The sequence below is a fragment of the Somniosus microcephalus genome, chromosome 21 (assembly GCF_052327205.1).
Source record: "Somniosus microcephalus isolate GS21.2 chromosome 21, FLI_Smic_1.0, whole genome shotgun sequence".
Lineage (NCBI taxonomy): Eukaryota > Metazoa > Chordata > Chondrichthyes > Squaliformes > Somniosidae > Somniosus > Somniosus microcephalus.
In genome coordinates, this window is record NC_141007.1 from 80194411 (window position 1) to 80220834 (window position 26424).

General features: G+C 53.3%; 1 protein-coding gene across 3 annotated transcripts in view; it reads right to left on the minus strand.

The window, feature by feature from the left end:
• LOC147103009 (uncharacterized) overlaps positions 1-26424 on the minus strand; it is a 205586-nt gene that overhangs the window by 22759 nt on the left and 156403 nt on the right. For 2 of the 3 annotated variants that reach the window (XM_085964034.1, XM_085964035.1), the window contains exons 11-16: positions 23493-23540; positions 9977-10114; positions 8605-8723; positions 7270-7338; positions 2875-2967; positions 1265-1483 (exon numbers count right to left, since the gene is read on the minus strand). In XM_085964034.1, the coding sequence (XP_085820160.1) occupies positions 1265-1483; positions 2875-2967; positions 7270-7338; positions 8605-8723; positions 9977-10114; positions 23493-23540 (686 nt within the window). The remainder of the gene's footprint in view (positions 1-1264; positions 1484-2874; positions 2968-7269; positions 7339-8604; positions 8724-9976; positions 10115-23492; positions 23541-26424) is intronic. The other variant, XM_085964036.1, reaches the window with a different exon arrangement.

Consider the following 26424-nt stretch of genomic DNA (forward strand, 5'->3'; position numbering starts at 1 on the left):
AGATACTGCCACTCTTCGGCATCCTTGGTTGTGCGTTAATTATCACCAATGGCGCCTCCCGCGCTTCCCCTTCTTCTCCGCTGGCACAAAATGGCGTCTCCCGCGCTTTCCTTCCTTCCCGCGCTCGCCCGTCTTCTCCGCTGCGGCTTCGCAAAATGGCATCTCCCGCGCTCTTCCTTCTTCTCCGCGGCTCAATGGCGCCTCCCGCGCTCTCCCTGCTTCTCCGCGGCTCAATGGCGTCTCCCGCGCTCTCCCTGCTTCTCCGCGGCTCAATGGTGTCTCCCCTTGCTTCGCCCCGCGGACCCTGATCAGCCCGTGATCCCTGGCTGTGCTCTGCGCGTTCTTCTCTTGATATTTGTCGATGCCGCTCAGTCTAGAACCCGGCTGTTTCTTACCCTCTCTCTCTCCGGTTTTGCAGTATTTTTCCTCGACACCGCTCGGTGATCAACCCCCGGCTGCGCCCTGCTCTCTTCACCCTTTTTCTTACCCCGTCGACGCTGCCCGGCTCTCTCTGCCGTCGGTCGGCTCCAGCCGCCGCTGCTCGGGAAGGGTCTGCTCTGGACCTGTCGTCGGTCTCTTACTGCTCATTGTGGCTGGGGAACCAAGCCCGGCTCTCCACAGCCTCCCCAGTGAAGTTGGATCTCTGCCTGACTGCTGGGCGGTTGCTCACGGTCGACGCCCGTGTTCCTGGACTCGACTATTTTTTATTTTTTTTTGTTTAACGTTGCAGGTAGATTCGCATCAACACTCGTCGCCACTGTTAGATCCGTGGTTCAGTGGATAAATAATTACACGGATGCTGTACATAAACAAATAACAGGTCTTTACTGGAGGAGGGCAATCTCTAGACTGGAGTACAGAGGCATACGCACAGCTTATATACCGGTGTGGTTACTGCCGGTACTACAGTATACAGGAGCTGTAAAAAGTAGTTCTGACTTAAAGCACATACACTACAGGCCGGACTGGGGATGGGCCGGACCGGGGGTGGGCCGGACTGGGGGTGGGCCGGGCCGGGGGTGGGCCGGACCGGGGGTGGGCCGGACTGGGGGTGGGTGTGACTAGTTCCCGTTGCTGAAGGGCAGACTAGTCCAGTTGGGTCTGTGATCCGGCACTTTCCACGGTTTATCCGTGTGCCAGCACTGGTGGGGCTCAGTGCCAACGTCGCTGCATTAATCTGCCTTTGTGTCTCTCTCCACCTTATACTCTAAATGTAAGTCTGTCCCTCCCTTTCACTACCTCCTCTACTGCTCCTCATACTCACGATTTGATGATACTTTCATACATTTTGCGGGGAGGAGATGTTGCTACCGGACAGCCTATATGGAGCAGGGGCCTCATAAACGGACTCACTGCCTTGACTGCTCCCTTAAAGTGGTTCTGCACCCTCTCTATCTGCCTGCACAAGTTACTGTGCAGACGCTGCATGCAGGAGATGTTCCGTTCCAGCACAGCGCGGGGCTGCGATCTCTCTGCAATCCAACTGTTAACAGGGAAAGATGGTGTTAACATTCCAGCACAATCACTAAACAAGGTGAGGCCTGGGGTGAGTGGGCAAGCTCAGGGGGTGATTACACTGGGCGGTGTGGACTGAGCCAAAACACCACCATGGGCCCAATTTACACTCCGCGTTAGCTTGGCTCGGGAGGTACTGGATCAGGGATGGGAATCGCACAGTGCTTCTCCCCACTTCAATTAAACATTCTGGCTCGGATTTCTGTCCTGCATTGACACAGTGGAAGACCGCGAGCTGCAAGCACTCGGCCTCCACGTGTGTGATGGTTCATGAGCTTGTGGATAAAATCTGGCCAATTAGATCGCTGAACTGTGGCGCTCCAGGTTGCAGTGACCCTACCTGGTTGCTGAGCTCAGCACTGTTCCCCTTCGCCAGACCTGGCAGGTGTAGATTCTTATCCTCCTTCTCGTGCTGTCCTAAACGCCAGGCCGCAGTCGGCAGGGTGCCGGTGACCTGCTCTGAACCCTGCACCGAGGCCGCCTGATACCATCTGTTGGGGGTAAATCTCCTCCCCACAGGAGAACTGCCAAGACCCCGCTCAGCTTCTGCTGTGAGGAGGCAATAAAGGCGCGAGTTCGTAGCTGGCCAAACTGCAGCCCCATCCTGTAATACACAGAACTGTCCCGTAATACACAGGAACTGACCCGTAATACACAGGAACTGACCCGTAATACACAGGAACTGACCCGTAATACACAGGAACAGACCCGTAATACACAGGAACAGACCCGTAATACACAGGAACAGACCCGTAATACACAGGAACTGACCCGTAATACACAGGAACAGACCTGTAATACACAGGAACTGACCTGTAATACACAGGAACAGACCCGTAATACACAGGAATAGACCCGTAATACACAGGAATAGACCCGTAATACACAGGAACTGACCCGTAATACACAGGAACTGACCCGTAATACACAGGAACTGACCCGTAATACACAGGAACAGACCCGTAATACACAGGAACTGACCCGTAATACACAGGAACAGACCCGTAATACACAGGAACAGACCCGTAATACACAGGAACAGACCCGTAATACACAGGAACTGACCCGTAATACACAGGAACAGACCCGTAATACACAGGAACTGACCTGTAATACACAGGAACAGACCCGTAATACACAGGAACTGACCCGTAATACACAGGAATAGACCCGTAATACACAGGAACTGACCCGTAATACACAGGAACTGACCCGTAATACACAGGAACTGACCCGTAATACACAGGAACAGACCCGTAATACACAGGAACAGACCCGTAATACACAGGAACAGACCCGTAATACACAGGACACCCAGGATATGAAAATAGAGAGAAAGGGGCCATCAGGACCACTTACCCCTTGCTCCGGCGCCGCGACTGGTCAATATCATACCGCTGGGAGCGGTACCCAGGGATCGGGTATGTCGGCATCGGCAGTGAGATTATGTTCCTACAGAAAGCAGAAAAGAGTAAGCACCTTACCAGTGTCAAATACACCCAGATATAGCCCGCACCCCCAGCACAGCCAGGTATAGCCCGCACCCCCAGCACAGCCAGATATAGCCCGCACCCCCAGCACAGCCAAATATAGCCTGCACCCCCAGCAGTCAGATATAGCCCGCACCCCCAGCACTGCCAGATATAGTCCGCACCCCCAGCACTGCCAGATATACCACTCACAGCTGACCATTCAGTCGATAGGAACAGGAGGAATCCATTCTGCCCCTCGAGCCTATTCCGCCATTCTATTAGCTCATGGCTGATCGGTATCTTAACTCCATTTACCTGCCTTGGTTCTGTAACCCTTAATACCCTGACCCAACAAAGATCTCAGTTTTGATATTTCCAATTGACCCCCAGCCTCAACAGCTGTTTGGGGGGGAGAGTTCCAGATTTCCACCACCCTTTGTGTGAAGAAGTGCTTCCTGACATCACCCCTGAACGGCCTAATTTTAAGGTTCTGCCCCTTGTTCTGGACTCGCCCACCAGAGGAATAGTTTCTCTCTATCCGATCAAATCCTTTAATCATCATAAACACCTCGATCAGATCACCCCTTAATCTTCTAAACTCCAGGGAATACAAGCCCAGTCTTTGCAACTTGACCTCATAATTTAACCCTTTCAGCTCCGGTATCATTCTGGTGAATCTGCGCTACTCCCCCTCCGAGGCCAATATATCCTTCCTGAGGGGCGGGGCCCAGGACTGAACACAGTTACTCCAGGTGGGGTCTGACCAGAGCTCCGTACAACTGTGACAGAACCTCCAGCCCTTTGTATTCCAGCCCCCGAGATAAAGGCCAACATTCCATTAGCCTCTGTAATTATTTTTTGTACCTGTCCACTAGCTTTCAGTGATTTCTGTACTTGGGCCCCTCAATCGCCCAGCTCCCCGACAGTTCCCAGCTCCTTGCCATTCAGAACACCGGGTCTGCCCCAGTTCACCGTTCTCCCTGTGTTGCTCCGTCTCTGGGTCTGAGCTCGGCTCCTCCACAGTTCCCAGCTCCTCGCCATTCAGAAAATACTCTGATCGATCTTTCTTGGGTCTAAAAAGAATGGCCTAGAAATTCAGTGGCCTGCGCCACCAGTTTGCGCCCAAAGAGGGCTTTTGCGCCACTGTGCAAACCTACCGCCATATTTAACGGGGCGCTAATGGCGGCGTTAGCCAGTAGCGCTGCACCGCCACCGATGAAGTCATCGGTGTGCGCAGCGCCCCGCTGGCCATATTTGGTTGCTGCCGCCTCCCCCGCGCCGGCCGCAAACAGCGACCGGTACACGGGGCCTACCTGTGGCGGTAGTGGGGCGAGTTAAGGTGGAGGTGCAGCCGGCCGCTTTTTCGGCGGCCGCCTGCCCGCACCTCCGTCCCCGGCCTCCTACACCCCCCCCCCCCGCGGCATTGCCGGCTGTTTCCAGAGAGCCCGGCACTTCTCCTTGGTGCCGGGCTCATTTGCTGGCACTCGCGAGCGGGGATCGCGCTGTTGCAGGCACCTCCCCCTTAAGAGTGGGAGGAAGGCCTGCAGTACCGCAGGCTGCCGTGCCACAGCGGGTGGCGCTGCGGCACTTTACACGCCGATATTCAGTTTCAGTGCCCCAAGCGGGGCGCCGAAACCCTTGTTTAGCGGCCGGCTTCCACTTGGGGCGCTGAAACTGAATATCCCGCTGGCGCAAGCGGCTCCGCGCGCAGCGGTAATTCCGGCGCCCAGGCGAGCTGGGCGCCCATAACTGAATTTCTAGGCCAATGAGCTCACACTTTCCCACATTGAACTCCATCTGCCACAGTTTTTCCCACTCACTGACTCTATCAATGCCCCTGTACAACGTTCCTCTCCCATCTACACGATTGACCGAGCCACCTAACTTAGTGTCGTCAGCAAACTCCGATATACGGCTCTCTATTCCTTCATCCAAGTCATTGATAAATATAGTGAACGCTGAGGCCCCAGTACGGATCCCTGGGGGACACCGCTGGTCACATCCTGCCAATGGGAGGACACACCCATTATCCCCACTCTCTCTCCTACCTCCCAAACAATTCCCTGTCCAAGCCAATAGGTTGCCTCCAATTCTTGTTACCAGTCTCTTGTGTGGAACTGAGCTGTGGCTCAGTGGATAGCACTCGAACATCTTAGTCAGAAGGTTCAAGTCCCACTCCAGAGACTTGAGCACATAATCCAGGCTGGCACTCCCAGTGCAGTTCTGAGGGAGCACTACACTGTCGGAGGGGCAGTACTGAGGGAGCACTACACTGTCGGAGGGGCAGTACTGAGGGAGCGCCGCACTGTCGGAGGGGCAGTACTGAGGGAGCACTGCACTGTCGGAGGGGCAGTACTGAGGGAGCGCTGCACTGTCGGAGGGGCAGTACTGAGGGAGCGCCGCACTGTCGGAGGGGCAGTACTGAGGGAGTGCTGCACTGTCGGAGGGGCAGTACTGAGGGAGCGCCGCACTGTCGGAGGGGCAGTACTGAGGGAGCACTGCACTGTCGGAGGGGCAGTACTGAGGGAGCACTGCACTGTCGGAGGGGCAGTACTGAGGGAGCGCCGCACTGTCGGAGGGGCAGTACTGAGGGAGCACTGCACTGTCGGAGGGGCAGTACTGAGGGAGCACTGCACTGTCGGAGGGGCAGTACTGAGGGAGCACTACACTGTCGGAGGGGCAGTACTGAGGGAGCACTGCACTGTCGGAGGGGCAGGACTGAGGGAGCGCCGCACTGTCGGAGGGGCAGTACTGAGGGAGCACCGCACTGTCGGAGGGGCAGTACTGAGGGAGCACTGCACTGTCGGAGGGGCAGTACTGAGGGAGCACTGCACTGTCGGAGGGGCAGTACTGAGGGAGCACTGCACTGTCGGAGGGGCAGTACTGAGGGAGCACTGCACTGTCGGAGGGGCAGTACTGAGGGAGCACTGCACTGTCGGAGGGGCAGTACTGAGGGAGCACTGCACTGTCGGAGGGGCAGGACTGAGGGAGCGCCGCACTGTCGGAGGGGCAGTACTGAGGGAGCACTGCACTGTCGGAGGGGCAGTACTGAGGGAGCACTGCACTGTCGGAGGGGCAGTACTGAGGGAGGGCCGCACTGTCGGAGGGGCAGTACTGAGGGAGGGCCGCACTGTCGGAGGGGCAGTACTGAGGGAGCGCCGCACTGTCGGAGGGGCAGTACTGAGGGAGCGCCGCACTGTCGGAGGGGCAGTACTGAGGGAGCGCCGCACTGTCGGAGGGGCAGTACTGAGGGAGCGCCGCACTGTCGGAGGGGCAGTACTGAGGGAGTCCTGCACTGTCGGAGGGGCAGTACTGAGGGAGAGCCGCACTGTCGGAGGGGCAGTACTGAGGGAGTCCTGCACTGTCGGAGGGGCAGTACTGAGGGAGTCCTGCACTGTCGGAGGGGCAGTACTGAGGGAGAGCCGCACTGTCGGAGGGGCAGTACTGAGGGAGTCCTGCACTGTCGGAGGGGCAGTACTGAGGGAGTCCTGCACTGTCGGAGGGGCAGTACTGAGGGAGAGCCGCACTGTCGGAGGGGCAGTACTGAGGGAGCGCCGCACTGTCGGAGGGGCAGTACTGAGGGAGCGCCGCACTGTCGGAGGGGCAGTACTGAGGGAGCGCCGCACTGTCGGAGGGGCAGTACTGAGGGAGCACTGCACTGTCGGAGGGGCAGTACTGAGGGAGCACTGCACTGTCGGAGGGGCAGTACTGAGGGAGCACTGCACTGTCGGAGGGGCAGTATTGAGGGAGCGCCGCACTGTCGGAGGGGCAGTACTGAGGGAGTGCTGCACTGTCTGAGGGGCAGTACTGAGTGATCGCTGCACTGTCGGAGGTGGCGTCTTTCAGATGCGAAGTTAAACTGAGGCCCTGTCTGCTCTCTCAGGTGGACATAAAAGATCCCATGGCCTTATTTCGAAGAGGAACAGGGGAGTTCACCAATATTTATCTCTAAACCAACATCACTAATAAAAACAGATTATCTGGTCATTTTCTCATTGCTGTTTGTGGGAGCTTGCTGTGCACAAATTGGCTGTCGTATTTCCTACATTACAACAGTGACTCCATTTCAAGAGCACTTCATTGGCGGTAAAGGGCTTTGGGACGTCCGGTGGTCGTGAAAGGTTTTCTTTTTCTTTAATTGAATGTCTTCTGCAAGGCCATGTGAATAACATCCTTAGACATTCCTTTATCCACCATTTTAATTACCTCCTCAAATATTTCAACTTGGTTTGCTGACCAGTCAGTGGCCAGCCAACCCGCGAACGGACATGTTGATACTCACGGGGCACTGGGCATCTTGATATCCAGCGGCCGATCACAGGAGAGGCAGTGAAAATGGCTGATGAGCTGCCTGTCGGAGAGAAAGAAGCAGGTCAGCGAAGGGCCTTAAACTCGATCAGTCACCCACCCGATGATGGCAGAGCGCGTCACACACGGAGCACGTCACACACGGAGCGCGTCACACGGAGCGCGTCACACGGAGCGCGTCACAGAGCTCAAGTCACACGGAGCGCGTCACACACAGAGCGCATCACACACAGAGCGCGTCACACAGAGCGCGTCACACAGAGCGCGTCACACAGAGCGCGTCACACAGAGCGCGTCACACAGAGCGCGTCACACAGAGCGCGTCACACAGAGCCAGTCTCACACAGCGCGTCACACACGGCGCATCACACTCACACAGGGGTCAGGCAGAGGTCTAATATTTGGTTGGAACCTCAGTGAGAACCTGTTGTAAAAAGCTCAAAAATTAAACCAGTGGAAGAGATCTGTGCAGTGAGTGCTGGTTCTGGATAGGCAATTAATCTAACAATTAATGGGCTGGGTTTAGATATTTAATGATTCATGGTCCCTGGTACAATGACGACCAATTGTCATTTATATACAAATCGCATTTAACCATTAACAGTCTTCAGTAAAAACATTAGTTTTGTGGTCCCGGTTTGGGTGGCCCAGGCTCAGGGGCAAACTCCGCACATTGATACACCAATTTGGTATGTGAGGAGAGGGGGGAGAGAGTCAGCACCTTCAGGGGAGGGGGGAGAGAGTCAGCACCTTCAGGGGAGGGGGGAGAGAGTCAGCACCTTCAGGGGAGGGGGGAGAGAGTCAGCACCTTCAGGGGAGGGGGGAGAGAGTCAGCACCTTCAGGGGAGGGGGGGAGAGAGTCAGCACCTTCAGGGGAGGGGGGAGAGAGTCAGCACCTTCAGGGGAGGGGGGGAGAGAGTCAGCACCTTCAGGGGAGGGGGGGGGGGGGAGAGTCAGCACCTTCAGGGGAGGGGAGAGAGTCAGCACCTTCAGGGGAGGGGGAGAGAGTCAGCACCTTCAGGGGAGGGGGGAGAGAGTCAGCACCTTCAGGGGAGGGGGGAGAGAGTCAGCACCTTCAGGGGAAGGGGGAGAGAGTCAGCACCTTCAGGGGAGGGGGGGAGAGAGTCAGCACCTTCAGGGGAGGGGGGAGAGAGTCAGCACCTTCAGGGGAGGGGGGGAGAGTCAGCACCTTCAGGGGAGGGGGGAGAGAGTCAACAACGTTGGTGGGCGGTGGGGGGGAGGGGGCAGAATCTACAATCTGCAGATGATTGCTGGGAACTCAGCCCCTGACCTCTCAGTGACAACTCACTTCTTTAGTCCTGCGGCTCCTTCCGGCTCAAATCCTTTTTGGTTCTGCAGTAGTTTCCGAATCGACTTCCATCTATCTTCCAGCTGCTTCTTCAATGGGTCCAATTCGATGCGGTCCAGCTGCAAAAACAAACTAGAATGTGTTACAAACCACCCCCAGACATTACAAACCTCACCCAGACATTACAAACCTCACCCAGACATTACAAACCACCCCCAGACATTACAAACCTCACCCAGACGTTACAAACCTCACCCAGACGTTACAAACCACCCCCAGACGTTACAAACCTCACCCAGACGTTACAAACCACCCCCAGACATTACAAACCACCCCCAGACATTACAAACCACCTCCAGACATTACAAACCTCACCCAGACATTACAAACCGCCCCCAGACATTACAAACCACCCCCCAAACATTACAAGCCACCCCAGACATTACAAACCACACCCAGACATTACAAACCTCACCCAGACATTACAAACCACCCCAGACATTACAAACCTCACCCAGACATTACAAACCACACCCAGACATTACAAACCTCACCCAGACATTACAAACCACACCCAGACATTACAAACCACCCCCAGACATTACAAACCTCACCCAGACATTACAAACCACCCCCAGACATTACAAACCACCCCCAGACATTACAAACCTCACCCAGACATTACAAACCACCCCCAGACATTACAAACCTCATCCCAGACATTACAAACCACCCCCAGACATTACAAACCACCCCCAGACTTTACAAACCACCCCCAGACATTACAAACCTCATCCCAGACATTACAAACCACGCCCAGACATTACAAACCACCCCCAGACATTACAAACCACCCCAGACATTACAAACCTCACCCAGACATTACAAACCTCATCCCAGACATTACAAACCACCCCCAGACATTACAAACCACCCCCAGACATTACAAACCACCCCAGACATTACAAACCTCATCCCCAGACATTACAAACCACCCCCAGACATTACAAACCACCCCCAGACATTACAAACCTCATCCCAGACATTACAAACCACCCCCAGACATTACAAACCACCCCAGACATTACAAACCACCCCCAGACATTACAAACCACCCCCAGACATTACAAACCACCCCAGACATTACAAACCTCATCCCCAGACATTACAAACCTCACCCAGACATTACAAACCTCATCCCAGACATTACAAACCACCCCAGACATTACAAACAGCAAACCAGTGGATATTACAAACCAGCAGGCATTACGAACTGGCCTGCTTTACAAACAGTAATACATGTAGCTATAAACTCACTGACACAAACTGGGAAGATCTGAGAAAACAGAGTCCAAGAAATGAGCAGCATTACCTTGCATTCCATTTCTGCCGACAGCCTTTCGAGAATGCAACCCCAGTCCTTCTCCTGTGTGCAGATCTTGCTCAGAAGTCCTTGAATCATCTTGTTGATCTGATCTGTTACAGCATCAAACTGTGTGCGACTGATATTCTAACAGAAACAGTGATTTGCATCAGTTAGCCTGTCCCATACGATCCCAACCCAAACCCACTCACCCCACCCCGACCCCACCCCGACCCTACTCCCACCCCGACCCCACCCCCACTCCCACCCCCGACCCCACCCCAACCCCCGACCCCACCCCCTGACCCCACCCCCGACCTTACTCCCACCCCCGACCCCACCCCGACCCCACCCCGACCCTACTCCCACCCCCGACCCCACCCCCACCCCAACCCCCGACCTCACCCCCCGACCCCACCCCGACCCTACTCCCACCCCCGACCCCACCCCGACCCCACCCCGACCCTACTCCCACCCCCGACCCCACCCCGACCCCACCCCGACCCTACTCCCACCCCCGACCCCACCCCCACTCCCGACCCCACTCCCGACCTCACCCCCTAACCCTACCCCCTGACCCTACCCCCAACCCCCCAACCCCATCCCCCGACCCTACTCCCACCCCCGACCCCACCCCCACTCCCGACCCCACTCCCGACCCCACCCCCTGACCCTACCCCCTGACCCTACCCCCACCCCAACCCCCGACCCCACCCCCTGACCCCACCCCCGACCCTACTCCCACCCCCGACCCCACCCCCACTCCCGACCCCACTCCCGACCTCACCCCCTGACCCTACCCCCTGACCCTACCCCCACCCCCTGACCCTACCCCCTGACCCTACCCCCCTGACCCTACCCCCACCCCCCAACCCCATCCCCCGACCCTACTCCCACCCCCTGACCCCACCCCCGACCCCACCCCCGACCCTACTCCCACCCCCACCCCCGACTCAATTCAAATCGCTTTATTGGCATGACAAGTTACATCTTATGTTGCCAAAGCATCGAAAAACATTCATGGTTGTTCACAAAAATACAGATCTATTCATACAGTGTATAAACAGATATATCCCTGAGTGTATAAATATACATTCATGTAATTTGTATTTACTCTTTTCTTATATTTAGTGGTTGTCCCTCTGTTTATGGCAAGCTGTAACATAGTGTGCCGCTAGTGTTATGCAATTTCTCTCTTCCCCTAGTAGGTATGGCAGTTTTTGGTCGTCATTCAAATTTCTGAATTCCGGGCATATTTTTGTGAATTTTGGGTAGAAATTCTCCCTTATGTCCTGATATTTTCTATAAGCTGTGAGGAAGTGCATCTCTGTCTCCACCACTCCCTGACTGCAGTGAGAGCATATCCTGTCCTCTCTTGGCAGCCGGGTCTGCCTGTGTCTACCTTTTTCGATCGCCAGGTTATGTTCACTAAGTCTGTACATTGTCAAGGTTTTTCTCAGTTTGCTATCCTTTACCATGGTCAGGTAATCAGCCATGTTGTATTGTCTGTTTAGGGCCAAGTAGCAATTGAGTTTGCTTTGGGTTTTTGTTGTTTCTGCCCAATATGACAGATATTTTTCCTTTTGCTTAGCGACGATTGTGTTGGGTCGAATTCTTTGTGTTACCCTGTCACTGTCCTGGGGCTGGTTCTTGTTAGTAGTGTTAGTAGTTACTTCACTGAGTCCCAGGACTAGTTGACTGAGGGTATTCTTCTTTATGGTCCTCTCTTGGCATTTCAGGGCTTCGTAATGATAACATTGGGGGTTGCTCATTTCTAGGTGTTTCCAAAATTTGGTGGCTCTTTTTTGGATAGTGATTATTAATGGATATTGGCCTAGTTCCGCCCTGCATGCATTGTTTACGGTTTTCCTTTGAGTCCGGAGGATGCTTTTACAGAATTCTGCATGTAGGATCTCAATTGGGTGTTTGTCCCATTTTGCAAACTCCCACCCCGACCCCACTCCCACCCCACCCCGACCTTACCCCCACCCCCCCGACCCCACCCCCCCGACCCTATCCCATCCCCACACCCTACCCCCCCACTCTCATTAGCCACTGTCCCCACACACAACCAGAGTAAACCCATCCCAAACCCATTGATGAAGTAACGGAGTGAGTTGATGAGGGCAGGGCAGAAATGTAGTAAACAGTGAGGAGGATAGTAACAGACTTCAGGAGGACACAGCCAGACTGGTGAAATGGGCAGACATGCGGCAGATGCAATTTAACACAGAAGTGTGAAGTGATACATTCTGGTCGGAAGAATGAGGAGAGACAATATAAACTAAAAGGGACAATTTAACGGGGGAGCAGGAACAGAGAGACCCGAGGGTGAACGGACACAAATCATTGAAGGTGGCGGGACAAGGTGAGAAGGCTGTTAAAAAGCACACGGGATCCTTGGCTTTATTCATAGAGGCACAGGGGTAGATTTTCCCGAACCTGTCAGGAAGAAGGCAGGACTTCCTTTTTCGGGTTTTTGACCCGCCTACTTTGACGTCCGGCCAATCCGCGCGATTTCCCCTTGATTGACCTTGTTGAGCCCGCCCAGCGGGCTCAGTAGGCCAATTAAGGGCCACCCGGCAACAGGTGACATCACAGACTGCAATTTCATCTGTCAAGAGTTCTTGACAGATGAAATATCCGCATTTGACAGCTGTTTGAAGCTGTGAAACACTGACAGTCTGAGTTCCCCCATGAGTCATTCTGCACAGACTCAGTTAGAACTCTTACCAGCACTCAAAGCTGAAGGCTGTCACTTTTCACAGATCGCAGCCGTTCAGCTTTCAGTTCCGGCTGAGTGATGGGCTCCCGACGGCTACAGGAAGAAAGGCTGTGAAGGTAAGTACAGGTAAGTAAAAGTTCTTTACACACTTTAGACACACCAAACACACTTATCTTTACACTCATGCACCCATCACTCACCTGAGCGCCAACATCGCGACCCCTCCAACTCCTTCAACCCAACGGCCCGCCTCGCTAACCTGGCGTGGTTTGAAGCCGTCGGGAAACCCACATGACACCCCTCAAAATAGGGATTAGGCTAAAAACTGCCTGTTAACAGTTAACACGCAGTTAATTGGCACTAATCCCTTCCCGCCTGGTTTCGGCGGGTCCCAGTGCGGGGCGGGTACCCGCCGCCCCTGAAACTTATGTGGGGCGGGGTTTTGGGCGGGATGATGTTGGGACCCCTGAATTCGGGATTCCCCCCCCCCCACACGCCTGAAACTCCGCCTGCCCATAGAGGACAAAAGCAAGGAAGTTATGCTAAACTTTTATAAATCACTGGTTAGGCCTCAGCTGGAATATTGTGGCTAATTCTGGGTACCACACTTTAGGAAGGATGTCAATGCCTTGGAGAGGGTGTAGAGGAGATTTACTAGAATGGTTCCAGAGATGAGGGACTTCAGTTAAGTGGAGAGACTGGAGAAGCTGGGATTGTTCTCCTTAGAGCAGAAAAGGTTATGGGGAGTGTCGTGTATTGATTGCGAGTTTGACACCAGTCAATACGGTAATGTAATGTGCGAGCTTAACACTAGTTAATCCGGTAATGTAATGTGCATTGCATTATGGGAATTACCCGGGAAAGCTGCAGTCGGCCATTTTACCAATAAAGTAAAGATCGCAGTTAGAAGCCTGTCTGCCTGACTCTGATTTAATTCGACGTATCTACATGCTTGATTGAATGCATTAAAGCATAGATACAACATTGGCGACGAGGATAACGGACAGAATCTTTTTAAAAAGGTAGTTGTCCAAGTTTTAGTTAGCTAGGATGGAGAAGACTGACATTCAAAATTTTGCATGCTTCGCCGAGCCAGCCACGTTGGGTCCAAGATGGATGAGGTGGTTAACGTCTTTTGAGCTTTATGCCGACGGCAAAGGACTCATTATCGACGACACCTCTACAGCTGCCACAAAGCAGAGGAGAAGAGCTCTACTTCTACACCTAGCAGGACCAGATGTCCAGGATATCTTTTCGACTCTACCGGACACAGGAGAGCCAGCAGACTACACGGCGGCGGTTAGTGCTTTGAATCACTGCTTCGTGCCCCAGGTCAACGCAGCATTTGCTAGACAGCCTTTTCATAAGTTGTCCCAGAAGACAGGTGAGACTGTGCAACAATTTGCTACTCGCTTGTGGCAGGCTGCTAAAGACTGTGCTTTTGTGGGGGATGCGGATAATCAAATAAGAGACGCTATCCTGAGTAGGTGCACGTCAGCCTATGTGCGGAGGAAATTGCAAGAGGAAGGGCATGATCTAACGCTCGCCCGCACGTTACAATTGGCCTCACAATGTGAAAACGTCGAGGAGCAGATGTCAGCCATGTCATGTACAGAGAAGGCGGAGACAGATACTGTGCATCGTGTTACACGGAAAAGAGGGTATTATGCGAAAAGCTCGACAGGGAAACCAAAGGGAAATGGCGATAGGAACAAAAGGAAATGTTACAGATGTGGACACACAGACCACATGGGCAGAGATCCGAAATGCCCAGCACGCGGACAAACGTGTCATAAGTGCAAGGGAAAGGATCATTTCTCCAAAGTATGCCGCACAAAGGGTACAAAGAAACACAGTGCGAACAATGTAGAGGAACAAAATAACTGTGCATTTGCTGTTACTGGAAATAACGTGACAGAAAGACTTATCTTTTGTGTGGGGGGAGTAATCCTGAGAATGTTAATTGATTCGGGTGCAACTAATAATGTGATAGATGAGAATACATGGGAAGGATTAAAGTCAGAACACATTGTCAGTCACATGTCCCTAAGACAGAGAGAAAGTTATTCTCTTATGCTTCTCGCCGACCACTGTCAGTTAAAGGTGTATTCATATGTGGGATTACAATAGGTAAGAGAACTGAGCAGGCGGAGTTCATTGTGGTTAAAGGCCACGGAGAGCCGTTGCTAGGAAGGGAGACAGCCATGAAACTGGGAGTTTTAAAAATAGGCGCAGATGTCTCAGCTGTGGTAGATGTAAGACAGCTACTAGAACAGCGGTATCCAAAGGTGTTCCAGGGAATAGGAAGGTTGAACACAAAACAGATCAGTTTGTATATCGACCCACAAGTGAAGCCTGTGGCCCAGCCACTCAGGCGTATACCATTCAACTTAAGGGGGGCAGTAGAGGCCAAAATAAAACAACTGAGGGACATGGACATTATCGAACCTGTAACTGGTCCCACCCCATGGGTAAATCCTGTGGTTATTGTACCAAAAGCGGATAAGGATAGAAGGTTATGCCTAGACATGAGACGAGCAAACCAGGCAATAGTGAGGGAACGATATCCAATCCCCACCGTTGATGAGATACTCCAAGGTATGAATGGCTCGACGGTGTTTAGTAAGCTAGACCTGAAATGGGGTTATCACCAGCTAGAACTGACCCGAGTCACGAGAAATTACAACGTTTGCAGTACATAACGGAGTATACAGGTACAAGAGGCTAATATTCGGTGTATCTTCAGCTAGTGAGCAATATCAGCACGAGATAGCTAATGCCTTAGCTGGAATAGAGGGTGTTGAAAACATCTCAGATGACATTATCGTGCATGCACACGACCAGGAAACGCACGACAGACGCCTGCACGCTGTCATGACCAGACTAATGGAAAGTGGACTGACACTAAACTCAGAGAAGTGCCAATTCAACATGGACCGATTGATTTTCATGGGAATCCTGTTGTCTGAAAAGGGCATCGGACCAACAGCAGAGAGTGTGCGAGCGGTGGCAGAAGCTCGGGAACCAGAGAATGCTACAGAGGTGAGGAGTTTCTTGGGACTCATTGGGTACAGTAGCAGATTCATCCCACAGTTTGCAACGCTATCAGAGCCACTGCGACGCCTGACGAGAAAAGACACACCATTTAAATTTGGATCACAACAGAGACAGTCATTCAGTGCACTCAAGGAAGAGTTGGCCAGAGCCGGCACTTTAGCATATTTTGATAAGGACGCACCAACCAAGGTGATAGCAGATGCCAGTCCTGTAGGTTTAGGCGCAGTACTAGTTCAGGACCAACAGGGACAAAAGGTGCCAATATGCTATGTAAGTCGTAGTTTAACAGACTGAGAGAGGAAATACTCTCAAACAGAGAGAGAGGCCTTAGCTCTTGTATGGGCTTGTGAGAGGCTGCATCCATATGTGCATGGCCGAAAATTTAACTTGGTAACTGACCATAAGCCATTACAAGTGATATACGGCCCACACTCTAAACCCTGTGCCCGTATAGAGAGATGGGTACTTAGATTACAGCCGTACGATTTTAAGGTGATACACCTTCCAGGCAAGCAAAACATTGTAGACCCACTGTCACGATTGCTGGGGGAGACAGCAAAACAGGAGAGACATTCTCATGGCTCAGATGAATATGTGAGATTTGTAGCTGTGAGTGCGACACCAAAAGCACTCACTACTAGAGAGGTGGAGGAAGCCTCTGCTACTGACCCAGAGCTGATTGAGGTACGGAAGGCAATCACAAACGGACATTTTGAGAACTGTAAAGCTTATGCAGCAATTGCAAACGAGCTGTGCGTAGTGGGGTACCTAGTTCTTCTGGGAACACGCATCGTGCTACCCACCGTGTTACACGCACGAGCCCTGGTGTTAGCACATGAAGGACACTTGGGAATAGTTGGAACAAAGCAACATCTCAGAACCAAGGTTTGGTGGCCTGGCATGGACAAGGCAGCTGAAAAACACTGTAAAGCGTGCCACGGCTGTCAGATAGTAGCCAGACCTGACCCACCTGAACCGTTGAGACCAACACCATTACCGGAGGGCCCCTGGCAGGATGTAGCTATAGACTTACTGGGACCCTTGCCATCCAACCACTCCATTCTTGTGGTAGTTGATTATTATAGTCGCTGTGGTAAACCACTGTCGTTCACGGTGTTCACTATTGTTGTTGTTGTTGTTGTTGTCGTTCACTCTTGTTTCACTGTTATACCTGACTATGCCTCAGCTGACTCCGCCCTTGGCTACCTGGTATAAGGACGGCTGCACGGCAGCTCTCTGCCATTCGGTCGTCCACTAAAGGCATAGTCCTGATCTGTTTGTAGTTGCATTCAGTAGTTAATAAAAGCCTGTCGTTCTGAACTCTGCTCAGCCTTTTATTAGAATCGATAGCGCATCAATTTTATTAACTACTGACAAAAAAAAAAATATAACGATGCTGCAGATACTTAAGATCAAGTGCCTGGAACTCGACCCGCAAGAACCGGACTCGCCTGCTAAGTTCTCACACTGGTTGAACTGTTTTGAGTCTTTTCTGGCTGCATCCGGCGAGACCGTCGCCACTGACGCCGACAAGCTCAGGGTGCTGAATTCGAAAGTAAATCACCGAGCTTTTGCCCTTATCCGGGACGCTACGAGCTACCAGGGGGCTATCGACATTTTAAAGGAACAATATGCACGCCCGGTCAACTATGTTTACGCAAGACATCTCCTGGGGTCCCGCAAACAACAGCCCGGGGAACCCACAGAAGCATACATACGGGCGCTGAAGGAACTCGGCCGAGCCTGCGAATGCAAGCAAGTATCAGCCACGGAACATACGGAGGAGCTCATCCGGGACGCCCTCGTTGCGGGCCTCATGTCCACTCACACACGGCAGCGACTGCTGGAAAGTAGCGAGCTCGACCTGAAGAAGGCGATTTCACTCACCCTTTCGTTGGACGTAGCACATCGGAACATGGAGGCCTACTCCCCGGACCACGCGGCCGCCTCGTGGATGTCGCGGCCGCCGCCATCTTGGGACGTGGCGCTGCCCCGGGCCCCGGCCCTAACTGCTGCAGCGATGTCCCGCCCGAGCCAGAAATGTTATTTCTGTGGCCAAACCAAACACCCCAGGGCGCGCTGCCCGGCGAAAAATGCTGTCTGCTCTGCCTGCGGTAAGAAGGGACACTACGCTGGTGTCTGCAGAAGTCAGAAGACCCCTACCTTCAGCAGCGCCGCTTGCGATTCGTGGGAGCGGCCATCTTGCCTTCCTCCAGCCTCGTGGGGATCGGGATCGTCATGGGCGCCGCCATTTTGTCCTTCTTCTCCGACGCCGCCATTTTGTCCGCCATTTTGCCAACGGGCCCCCGACTCACCCACCACCTCACCGGGGTTTTACAGCGACGCTCCCGACTCCACAGCGGCCTCCATTACGCTGGATCAATCCAGACCCCATCAGCTAGCCAGGTCCACGATGGACATCCAGGTAAATGGCCGCGCCACAACTTGCCTTTTTGATTCCGGGAGCACGGAGAGCTTCATACACCCTGATACGGTACGGCATTATTCCCTCTCGGTCCTGCCAGCGCGCCATCGGATCTCCATGGCCTCAAAATCTCACTCAGCAGACGTCGGCGGCTACTGCGTAGTGACCCTTTCGGTGAGGGGCTCCGTTTATAAAAATGTAAAGCTCTTCGTCCTGCCACATCTCTGCGCTGCCGTTCTGCTGGGGTTGGACTTTCATTGTCACTTTAAGAGTGTCACCTTGACATACGTTGGACCTTTTCCCCCACTCACTGTCTGCAACCAGCAGTTTTTAAATTGCCCACCGCGCCCCACCTGTAGTCTCTCCACCCTCAAAATCACACCCCCCCCCCCCACCCCGTTCGCTAACCTCACCCGCGACTGCAAGCCTATCGCCACAAAGAGCAGGCGATACAGCACCGGGGACAGATCCTTTATAAGATCTGAGGTGACGCGGCTCCTGAAGGAGGGGATTATTGAGGGTAGTACCAGCCCCTGGCGAGCTCAGGTGGTAGTCGTTAAGACCGGCAACAAGCAGCGCCTGGTCATCGACTACAGCCAGACAATCAACAAGTACACCCAGTTGGACGCATACCCTCTCCCCCGCATAGCCGACATGGTTAATAAGATAGCGCAATATCGTGTTTTCTCGACCATTGACCTCAAGGCAGCATACCACCAAATCCCTATCCGCCCTGAGGACCGCCAGTACACAGCTTTCGAGGCAAACGGCCGTCTTTTTCACTTCCTCAGGGTTCCTTTCGGCGTCACCAACGGTGTCTCCATCTTCCAGAGGGAGATGGACCGGATGGTCGACGAGAATGCGTTACAGGCCACGTTTCCCTACCTGGACAACGTGACCATCTGCGGCCATGACCTGCAGGACCATGACGTCAACCTTGATAAGTTCCTTCGCACGGCCCAACTCCTAAACCTCACGTACAACAAGGAAAAGTGCATATTCCGCACAACCCGCCTCGCTATCCTTGGCTGCGTGGTGGAACACGGAGTCATCGGTCCTGACCCTGACCGGATGCGCCCCCTGATGGATCTTCCCCTGCCCCACTGTCTCAAGGCCCTCAAAAGGTGCCTGGGCTTCTTTTCCTATTACGCCCAGTGGGTCCCTCATTATGCGGACAAAGCCCGTCCACTTATCAAGTCCACTTCCTTTCCCCTGACGGCGGAGACCCGCTCAGCCTTTCACCGTATAAAAGATGCCATTGCCAAGGCCACCATGCACTCGGTGGACGAGTCCATCCCCTTCCAGGTGGAGAGCGATGCATCCGACTTTGCCCTGGCCGCTACCCTTAACCAGGCGGGAAGACCCGTGGCCTTCTTTTCACGAACCCTCCAGGGCTCTGAACTCAGACACTCCTCTGTGGAAAAGGAGGCCCAGGCCATTGTGGAGGCGGTGCGCCACTGGCGGCACTACCTGGCTGGAAAACGATTTACCCTGCTTACTGACCAGCGTTCAGTTGCTTTTATGTTCAATAATAAGCAGAGGGGCAAAATCAAAAATGACAAGATTTTGAGGTGGAGAATTGAACTTTCCACCTACAATTACGACATCTTGTACCGGCCCGGGAAACTCAACGAACCCTCAGATGCTCTATCACGAGGCACATGCGCCAACGCGCAGATCGATAGACTACGGGGCCTCCACAACGACCTCTGCCACCCGGGGGTCACCAGGTTCTTCCATTTCATTAAGGGCCGCAACCTGCCTTACTCCATCGAGGAGGTCAGGACCATAACCAGGAGCTGCCCAGTCTGTGCAGAGTGCAAGCCGCGCTTCTATATGCCTGACAGAGCAAACCTGATCAAGGCCACCCGCCCCTTTGAGCGCCTGAGTGTCGACTTTAAAGGGCCCCTCCCCTCCTCTGACCGTAATGTGTACTTCCTCAACATAGTTGATGAGTACTCCCGTTTCCCTTTCGCCATCCCCTGCCCGGACATGACCACCGCTACGGTCATTAAATGCCTGCACAACCTCTTTGCTTTGTTCGGTTTTCCCAGCTATATTCATAGCGACCGGGGCTCATCCTTCATGAGCGACGAACTCCGTCAGTACCTGCTCATGAGAGGTATTGCCTCAAGCCGGACCACCAGCTACAACCCCCGGGGGAACGGACAGGTTGAAAGAGAGAACGCGACGGTCTGGAAGGCGGCCCTCCTAGCCTTAAAATCTAGGGGCCTGCCGACCTCCCGTTGGCAGGATGTCCTACCTGATGCGCTCCACTCCATCCGGTCACTGCTGTGTACTGCCACCAACACCACCCCCCATGAGCGAATGTTCGTTTTTCCCCGGAGGTCCACATCCGGTACCTCACTACCACACTGGCTGACGTCCCCAGGGCCCGTCCTGCTGAGGAAGCATGTAAGGTCCCACAAAACGGCTCCCCTGGTAGAGAAGGTTCACCTCCTCCATGCCAACCCCCAGTACGCCTACGTGGCATACTCGGACGGGCGGGAGGATACAGTCTCCATTAGAGATCTGGCACCCTCGGGGTCCACTGACCCGTCACCATTGCCCTCCACCACGACCCCCTTCAACACGGCCCAAAATTCAGTAGACCCAATTCTCACCCCTGTCCATTCCACCCCAGTAGACGGCATGCCGCGACCCCAGGACCCGCCGGAGTCCACTCGCCCACCCAACACCAAAGGGGACGATATGCCGGTGCTCGATCCCGTTCAAGACGCGTCGTTGGAAGCTGTACCATCTCAACCGTCGCCATGAAGATCTCGACGGCAAACGAGGCCGCCCGACAGACTCACCTACTCGAACTTTTGATACACTTCACCCCGCCGGACTTAATTTTAAACGAGGGGTGAATGTGGTAAACCACTGTCGTTCACGGTGTTCACTATTGTTGTTGTTGTTGTTGTCGTTCACTCTTGTTTCACTGTTATACCTGACTATGCCTCAGCTGACTCCGCCCTTGGCTACCTGGTATAAGGACGGCTGCACGGCAGCTCGCTGCCATTCGGTCGTCCACTAGAGGCATAGTCCTGATCTGTTTGTAGTTGCATTCAGTAGTTAATAAAAGCCTGTTGTTCTGAACTCTACTCAGCCTTTTATTAGAATCGATAGCGCATCAGTCGCTACTATGAATACAACATCATGACCTCCACAACAACAGAGAAGGTTATCGATAGTTTAGAGTCAATCTTCAGCCGTCATGGTTTGCCAATCACCTGCAAATCTGATAATGGTCCCCAATTCCGATCTGAATTATTCAAAGAATACTGTGAAAACAATGGGATCAAACACCTGAAAACGACAGCAAAATGGGCTCAGGCTAACGGAGAAGTCGAGCGCCAGAATGCATCGCTGATGAAGAGAATCAGAATTGCTCAGTCAGAAGGACTAGATTGGAAACGTGAACTTAGAAAATATGTGACTGTGTACAGAAGCATTGACCATGCCACGACAGGAAAGAGCCCGGCAGAGCTGCTCTTTAAATGGAAAATGAGAGGAAAGCTGCCAGACATCACAGAGTCGCGCGCAGACATGGAAGTACGTGACCGGGACGCAGAACAAAAAGGCAAGTCCAAACTGTACGCAGATGAACAGCGGAGAACACAATACTCAGAGGTGGAAGTTGGCGACACGGTGCTGGTACGGCAGGACAAAGTGGACAAGTTCACCACTCCTTTTAATGCCACACCGCACAAAGTTTTGAGTAAAACAGGGAGTCAAGTAGTAGTAGAATCTCCAGACAGAGCACGCTACTCAAGAAACACTACGTTTGTGAAGAAATACAGGACCAATGGACCAAAGGAGACACTCCATCAGCAGGAGGAAACACAAGGGACTGAGGACAGTATAGTAGACCCTGACACACATACCACTGTGACACAGGCAATACCCACTGACACCAACATGTCAGACATACCCAGTACAGCCAGACCTCAAAGGGTTAAAAGAAAACCCCAAAGACTGTCTGATTATGTCGCAACATAAACTGTGCGAGAACTGCATGGGTGATGTTAAATGTTTAAACCTGGGAATTATTTAGTTGTGTGGTAAGACACAAGTTTGTAAAAAGTTTATAAATCAAATAAGTTATGCAGTGTTATTGTAAGCAACTGTTTGTAAACTGCAAGTTTGTTTCCAAGGAAAAGGGGGATGTCGTGTATTGATTGCGAGTTTGACACCAGTCAATACGGTAATGTAATGTGCATTGCATTATGGGAATTACCCGGGAAAGCTGCAGTCGGCCATTTCACCAATAAAGTAAAGCTCGCAGTTAGAAGCCTGTCTGCCTGACTCGGATTTAATTCGACGTATCTACATGCTTGATTGAACGCATTAAAGCATAGATACAACAGGGAGTAAAAACAGAAAATGCTGGAAATACTTAGCAGGTCAGGCAGCATCTGTGGAGAGAGAAACAGAGTTAAAATTTCAGGTCGATGACATTTCCAGCATTTTCTGTTTTTATTTCAGATTTCCAGCATGCTCAGTATTTTGCTTTTGTAAGGTTAAGGGGAGATTTGATAGAGGTGTTCAAAATTATGAGAGTTTTGATAGAGTAAACAAGGAGAAACTGTTTCCAGTGGCAGGAGGGTCGGTAACCAGAGGACACAGAGTGAAGATAATCAGCAAAAGAACCAGAGGGGAGATGAGAATGTTTTTACGCAGCGAGTTGTTGTGATCTGGAATGCGCTGCCTGAAAGGGCGGTGGAAGCAGATTCAGTAGTAACTTTCAAAAGGGATTTGGATAAATAGTTGAAAAGGAGAAAATTTGCAGGGCTGTGGGGAAAGAGCAGGGGGGAGTGGGACTAATTGGAGAGTGTTGTGTATGTACCTTTAAGAGAAGAACTGATTCTATACTGCAGTACCGGCAGTGACCAGTATATAAAGCCATAGCAGGCTTCTGTATTTCAGTCTTAAGTTACCCTCCGTTCAGTAAATACCTGTTATTATTGTTCTCCTGCAGTCCGTGTATTATTTATACTCGGACGCTACAGAGAGCTCTTTCAAAGAGCCGGCACAGGCACGATGGGCTGAATGGCCTCCTTCTGTGTTGCATCATGCTATGATCCTACGATAACCCCTCACCACCCTCAATCTCCACCCTGAATCCCTGACCATCAACCCCTGACCCCCACATACTCACCCCAACCACTACCACTTCCTGCTTTCTACACAACAAGCCTCCCGATTCCTTCACTGACTTCCACTCCCGGAGCCTGACCCAAACAAACATCCCCTGACCCCTAACCCAAACCCCAGAAACACACTCAGGCAACAGGCCATGGCCGGACACTCACCCCTTCACAACATTTCTTCTCCAAGCGATTCATAGACTCGAACAAAGCCTGAAACATGAAAACGAGGGTTAGAGCAAGTATAAATCAACACTCACCTGACAGCACCCACTGGGGCTATTAACCAGCTCCCACTGGGGCTATTAACCAGCTCCCACTGGGGCTATTAACCAGCACCCACTGGGGCTATTAACCAGCTCCCACTGGGGCTAATAACCAGCTCCCACTGGGGCTAATAACCAGCATCCACTGGGGCTATTAACCAGCTCCCACTGGGGCTATTAACCAGCTCCCACTGGGGCTATTAACCAGCATCCACTGGGGCTATTAACCAGCTCCCACTGGGGCTATTAACCAGCTCCCACTGGGGCTATTAACCAGCATCCACTGGGGCTATTAACCAGCTCCCACTGGGGCTATTAACCAGCATCCACTGGGGCTATTAACCAGCACCCACTGGGGCTATTAACCAGCACCCACTGGGGCTATTAACCAGCTCCCACTGGGGCTATTAACCAGCTCCCACTGGGGCTATTAACCAGCTCCCACTGGGGCTATTAACCAGCTCCCACTGGGGCTAATAACCAGCTCCCACTGGGGCTATTAACCAGCTCCCACTGGGGCTATTAACCAGCTCCCACTGGGGCTAATAACCAGCTCCCACTGGGGCTAATAACCAGCATCCACTGGGGCTAATAACCAGCTCCCACTGGGGCTATTAACCAGCTCCCACTGGGGCTATTAACCAGCATCCACTGGGGCTATTAACCAGCTCCCACTGGGGCTATTAACCAGCACCCACTGGGGCTATTAACCAGCTCCCACTGGGGCTATTAACCAGCTCCCACTGGGGCTATTAACCAGCTCCCACTGGGGCTATTAACCAGCTCCCACTGGGGCTATTAACCGGCATCCACTGGGGCTATTAACCAGCTCCCACTGGGGCTATTAACCGGCATCCACTGGGGCTATTAACCAGCTCCCACTGGGGCTATTAACCAGCTCCCACTGGGGCTATTAACCGGCATCCACTGGGGCTATTAACCAGCTCCCACTGGGGCTATTAACCAGCACCCACTGGGGCTATTAACCAGCTCCCACTGGGGCTATTAACCAGCTCCCACTGGGGCTATTAACCAGCTCCCACTGGGGCTATTAACCAGCTCCCACTGGGGCTATTAACCAGCTCCCACTGGGGCTATTAACCAGCTCCCACTGGGGCTATTAACCAGCTCCCACTGGGGCTAATAACCAGCTCCCACTGGGGCTATTAACCGGCATCCACTGGGGCTATTAACCAGCTCCCACTGGGGCTATTAACCAGCTCCCACTGGGGCTATTAACCGGCATCCACTGGGGCTATTAACCGGCATCCACTGGGGCTATTAACCAGCTCCCACTGGGGCTATTAACCAGCTCCCACTGGGGCTATTAACCAGCTCCCACTGGGGCTATTAACCAGCTCCCACTGGGGCTAATAACCAGCTCCCACTGGGGCTAATAACCAGCTCCCACTGGGGCTGTTAACCAGCTCCCACTGGGGCTATTAACCAGCTCCCACTGGGGCTAATAACCAGCTCCTGAGCTGTGCAAACACCGAGTCCAGTCTGGCACAGATGCTAAGTTGAAGTGCAGGATAGCTGCTCGCGCTGATGCCGAACACTGGGCACAATCGCGTCCTCTGCCCAGACTCCGGGCGCCGGTCCCCCATTCATTTCCATAAAACCAGTCAACGCCCGCTGTCATTGGGAGACCCTCACAGTGCGGGCGAAGAGGAGCGGATCCCGATCCACACTTGATCACATCTGGGCCCAATCCCAATCCACACTCGGATCACACCTGGACCCGATCCCAATTCACACTCTGATCACACCTGGACTCGATCCCGATCCACACTCGATCACACCTGGACCTGATCCCGATTCACACTCAGATCACACCTGGACCCGATCCCAATCCACACTCGGATCATACCTGGACCCGATCCCGATCCACGCTTGGATCACACCTGGACCCGATCCCGATTCACACTCGATCACACCTTGACCCGATCCCGATTCACACTCGATCACACCTCGACCCGATCCCGATCCACGCTTGGATCACACCTGGACCTGAACCCGATTCACACTCGGATCACACCTGGACCCGATCCCGATCCACACTCGGATCACACCTGGACCCGATCCCGATCCACACTCGGATCACACCTGGACCCAATCCCGATCCACACTCGGATCACACCTCGACCCGATCCCGATCCACACTCGGATCACACCTGGACCCGATCCCGATCCACACTCGGATCACACCTGGACCCGATCCCGATCCACACTCGGATCACACCTGGACCCGATCCCGATCCACACTCGGATCACACCTCGACCCGATCCCGATCCACACTCGGATCACACCTGGACCCGATCCCGATCCACACTCGGATCACACCTCGACCCGATCCCGATCCACACTCGGATCACACCTGGACCCGATCCCGATCCACACTCGGATCACACCTCGACCCGATCCCGATCCACACTCGGATCACACCTGGACCCGATCCCGATCCACACTCGGATCACACCTCGACCCGATCCCGATCCACACTCGGATCACAACTGGACCCGATCCCGATCCACACTCGGATCACACCTGGACCCGATCCCGATCCACACTCGGATCACACCTGGACCCGATCCCGATCCACACTCGGATCACACCTGGACCCGATCCCGATTCACACTCAGATCACACCTGGACCCGATCCCGATCCACACTCGGATCACACCTGGACCCGATCCCGATTCACACTCAGATCACACCTGGACCCGATCCCGATCCCGATCCACACTCGGATCACACCTGGACCCGATCCCGATTCACACTCGATCACACCTTGACCCGATCCCGATCCACACTCGGATCACACCTGGAC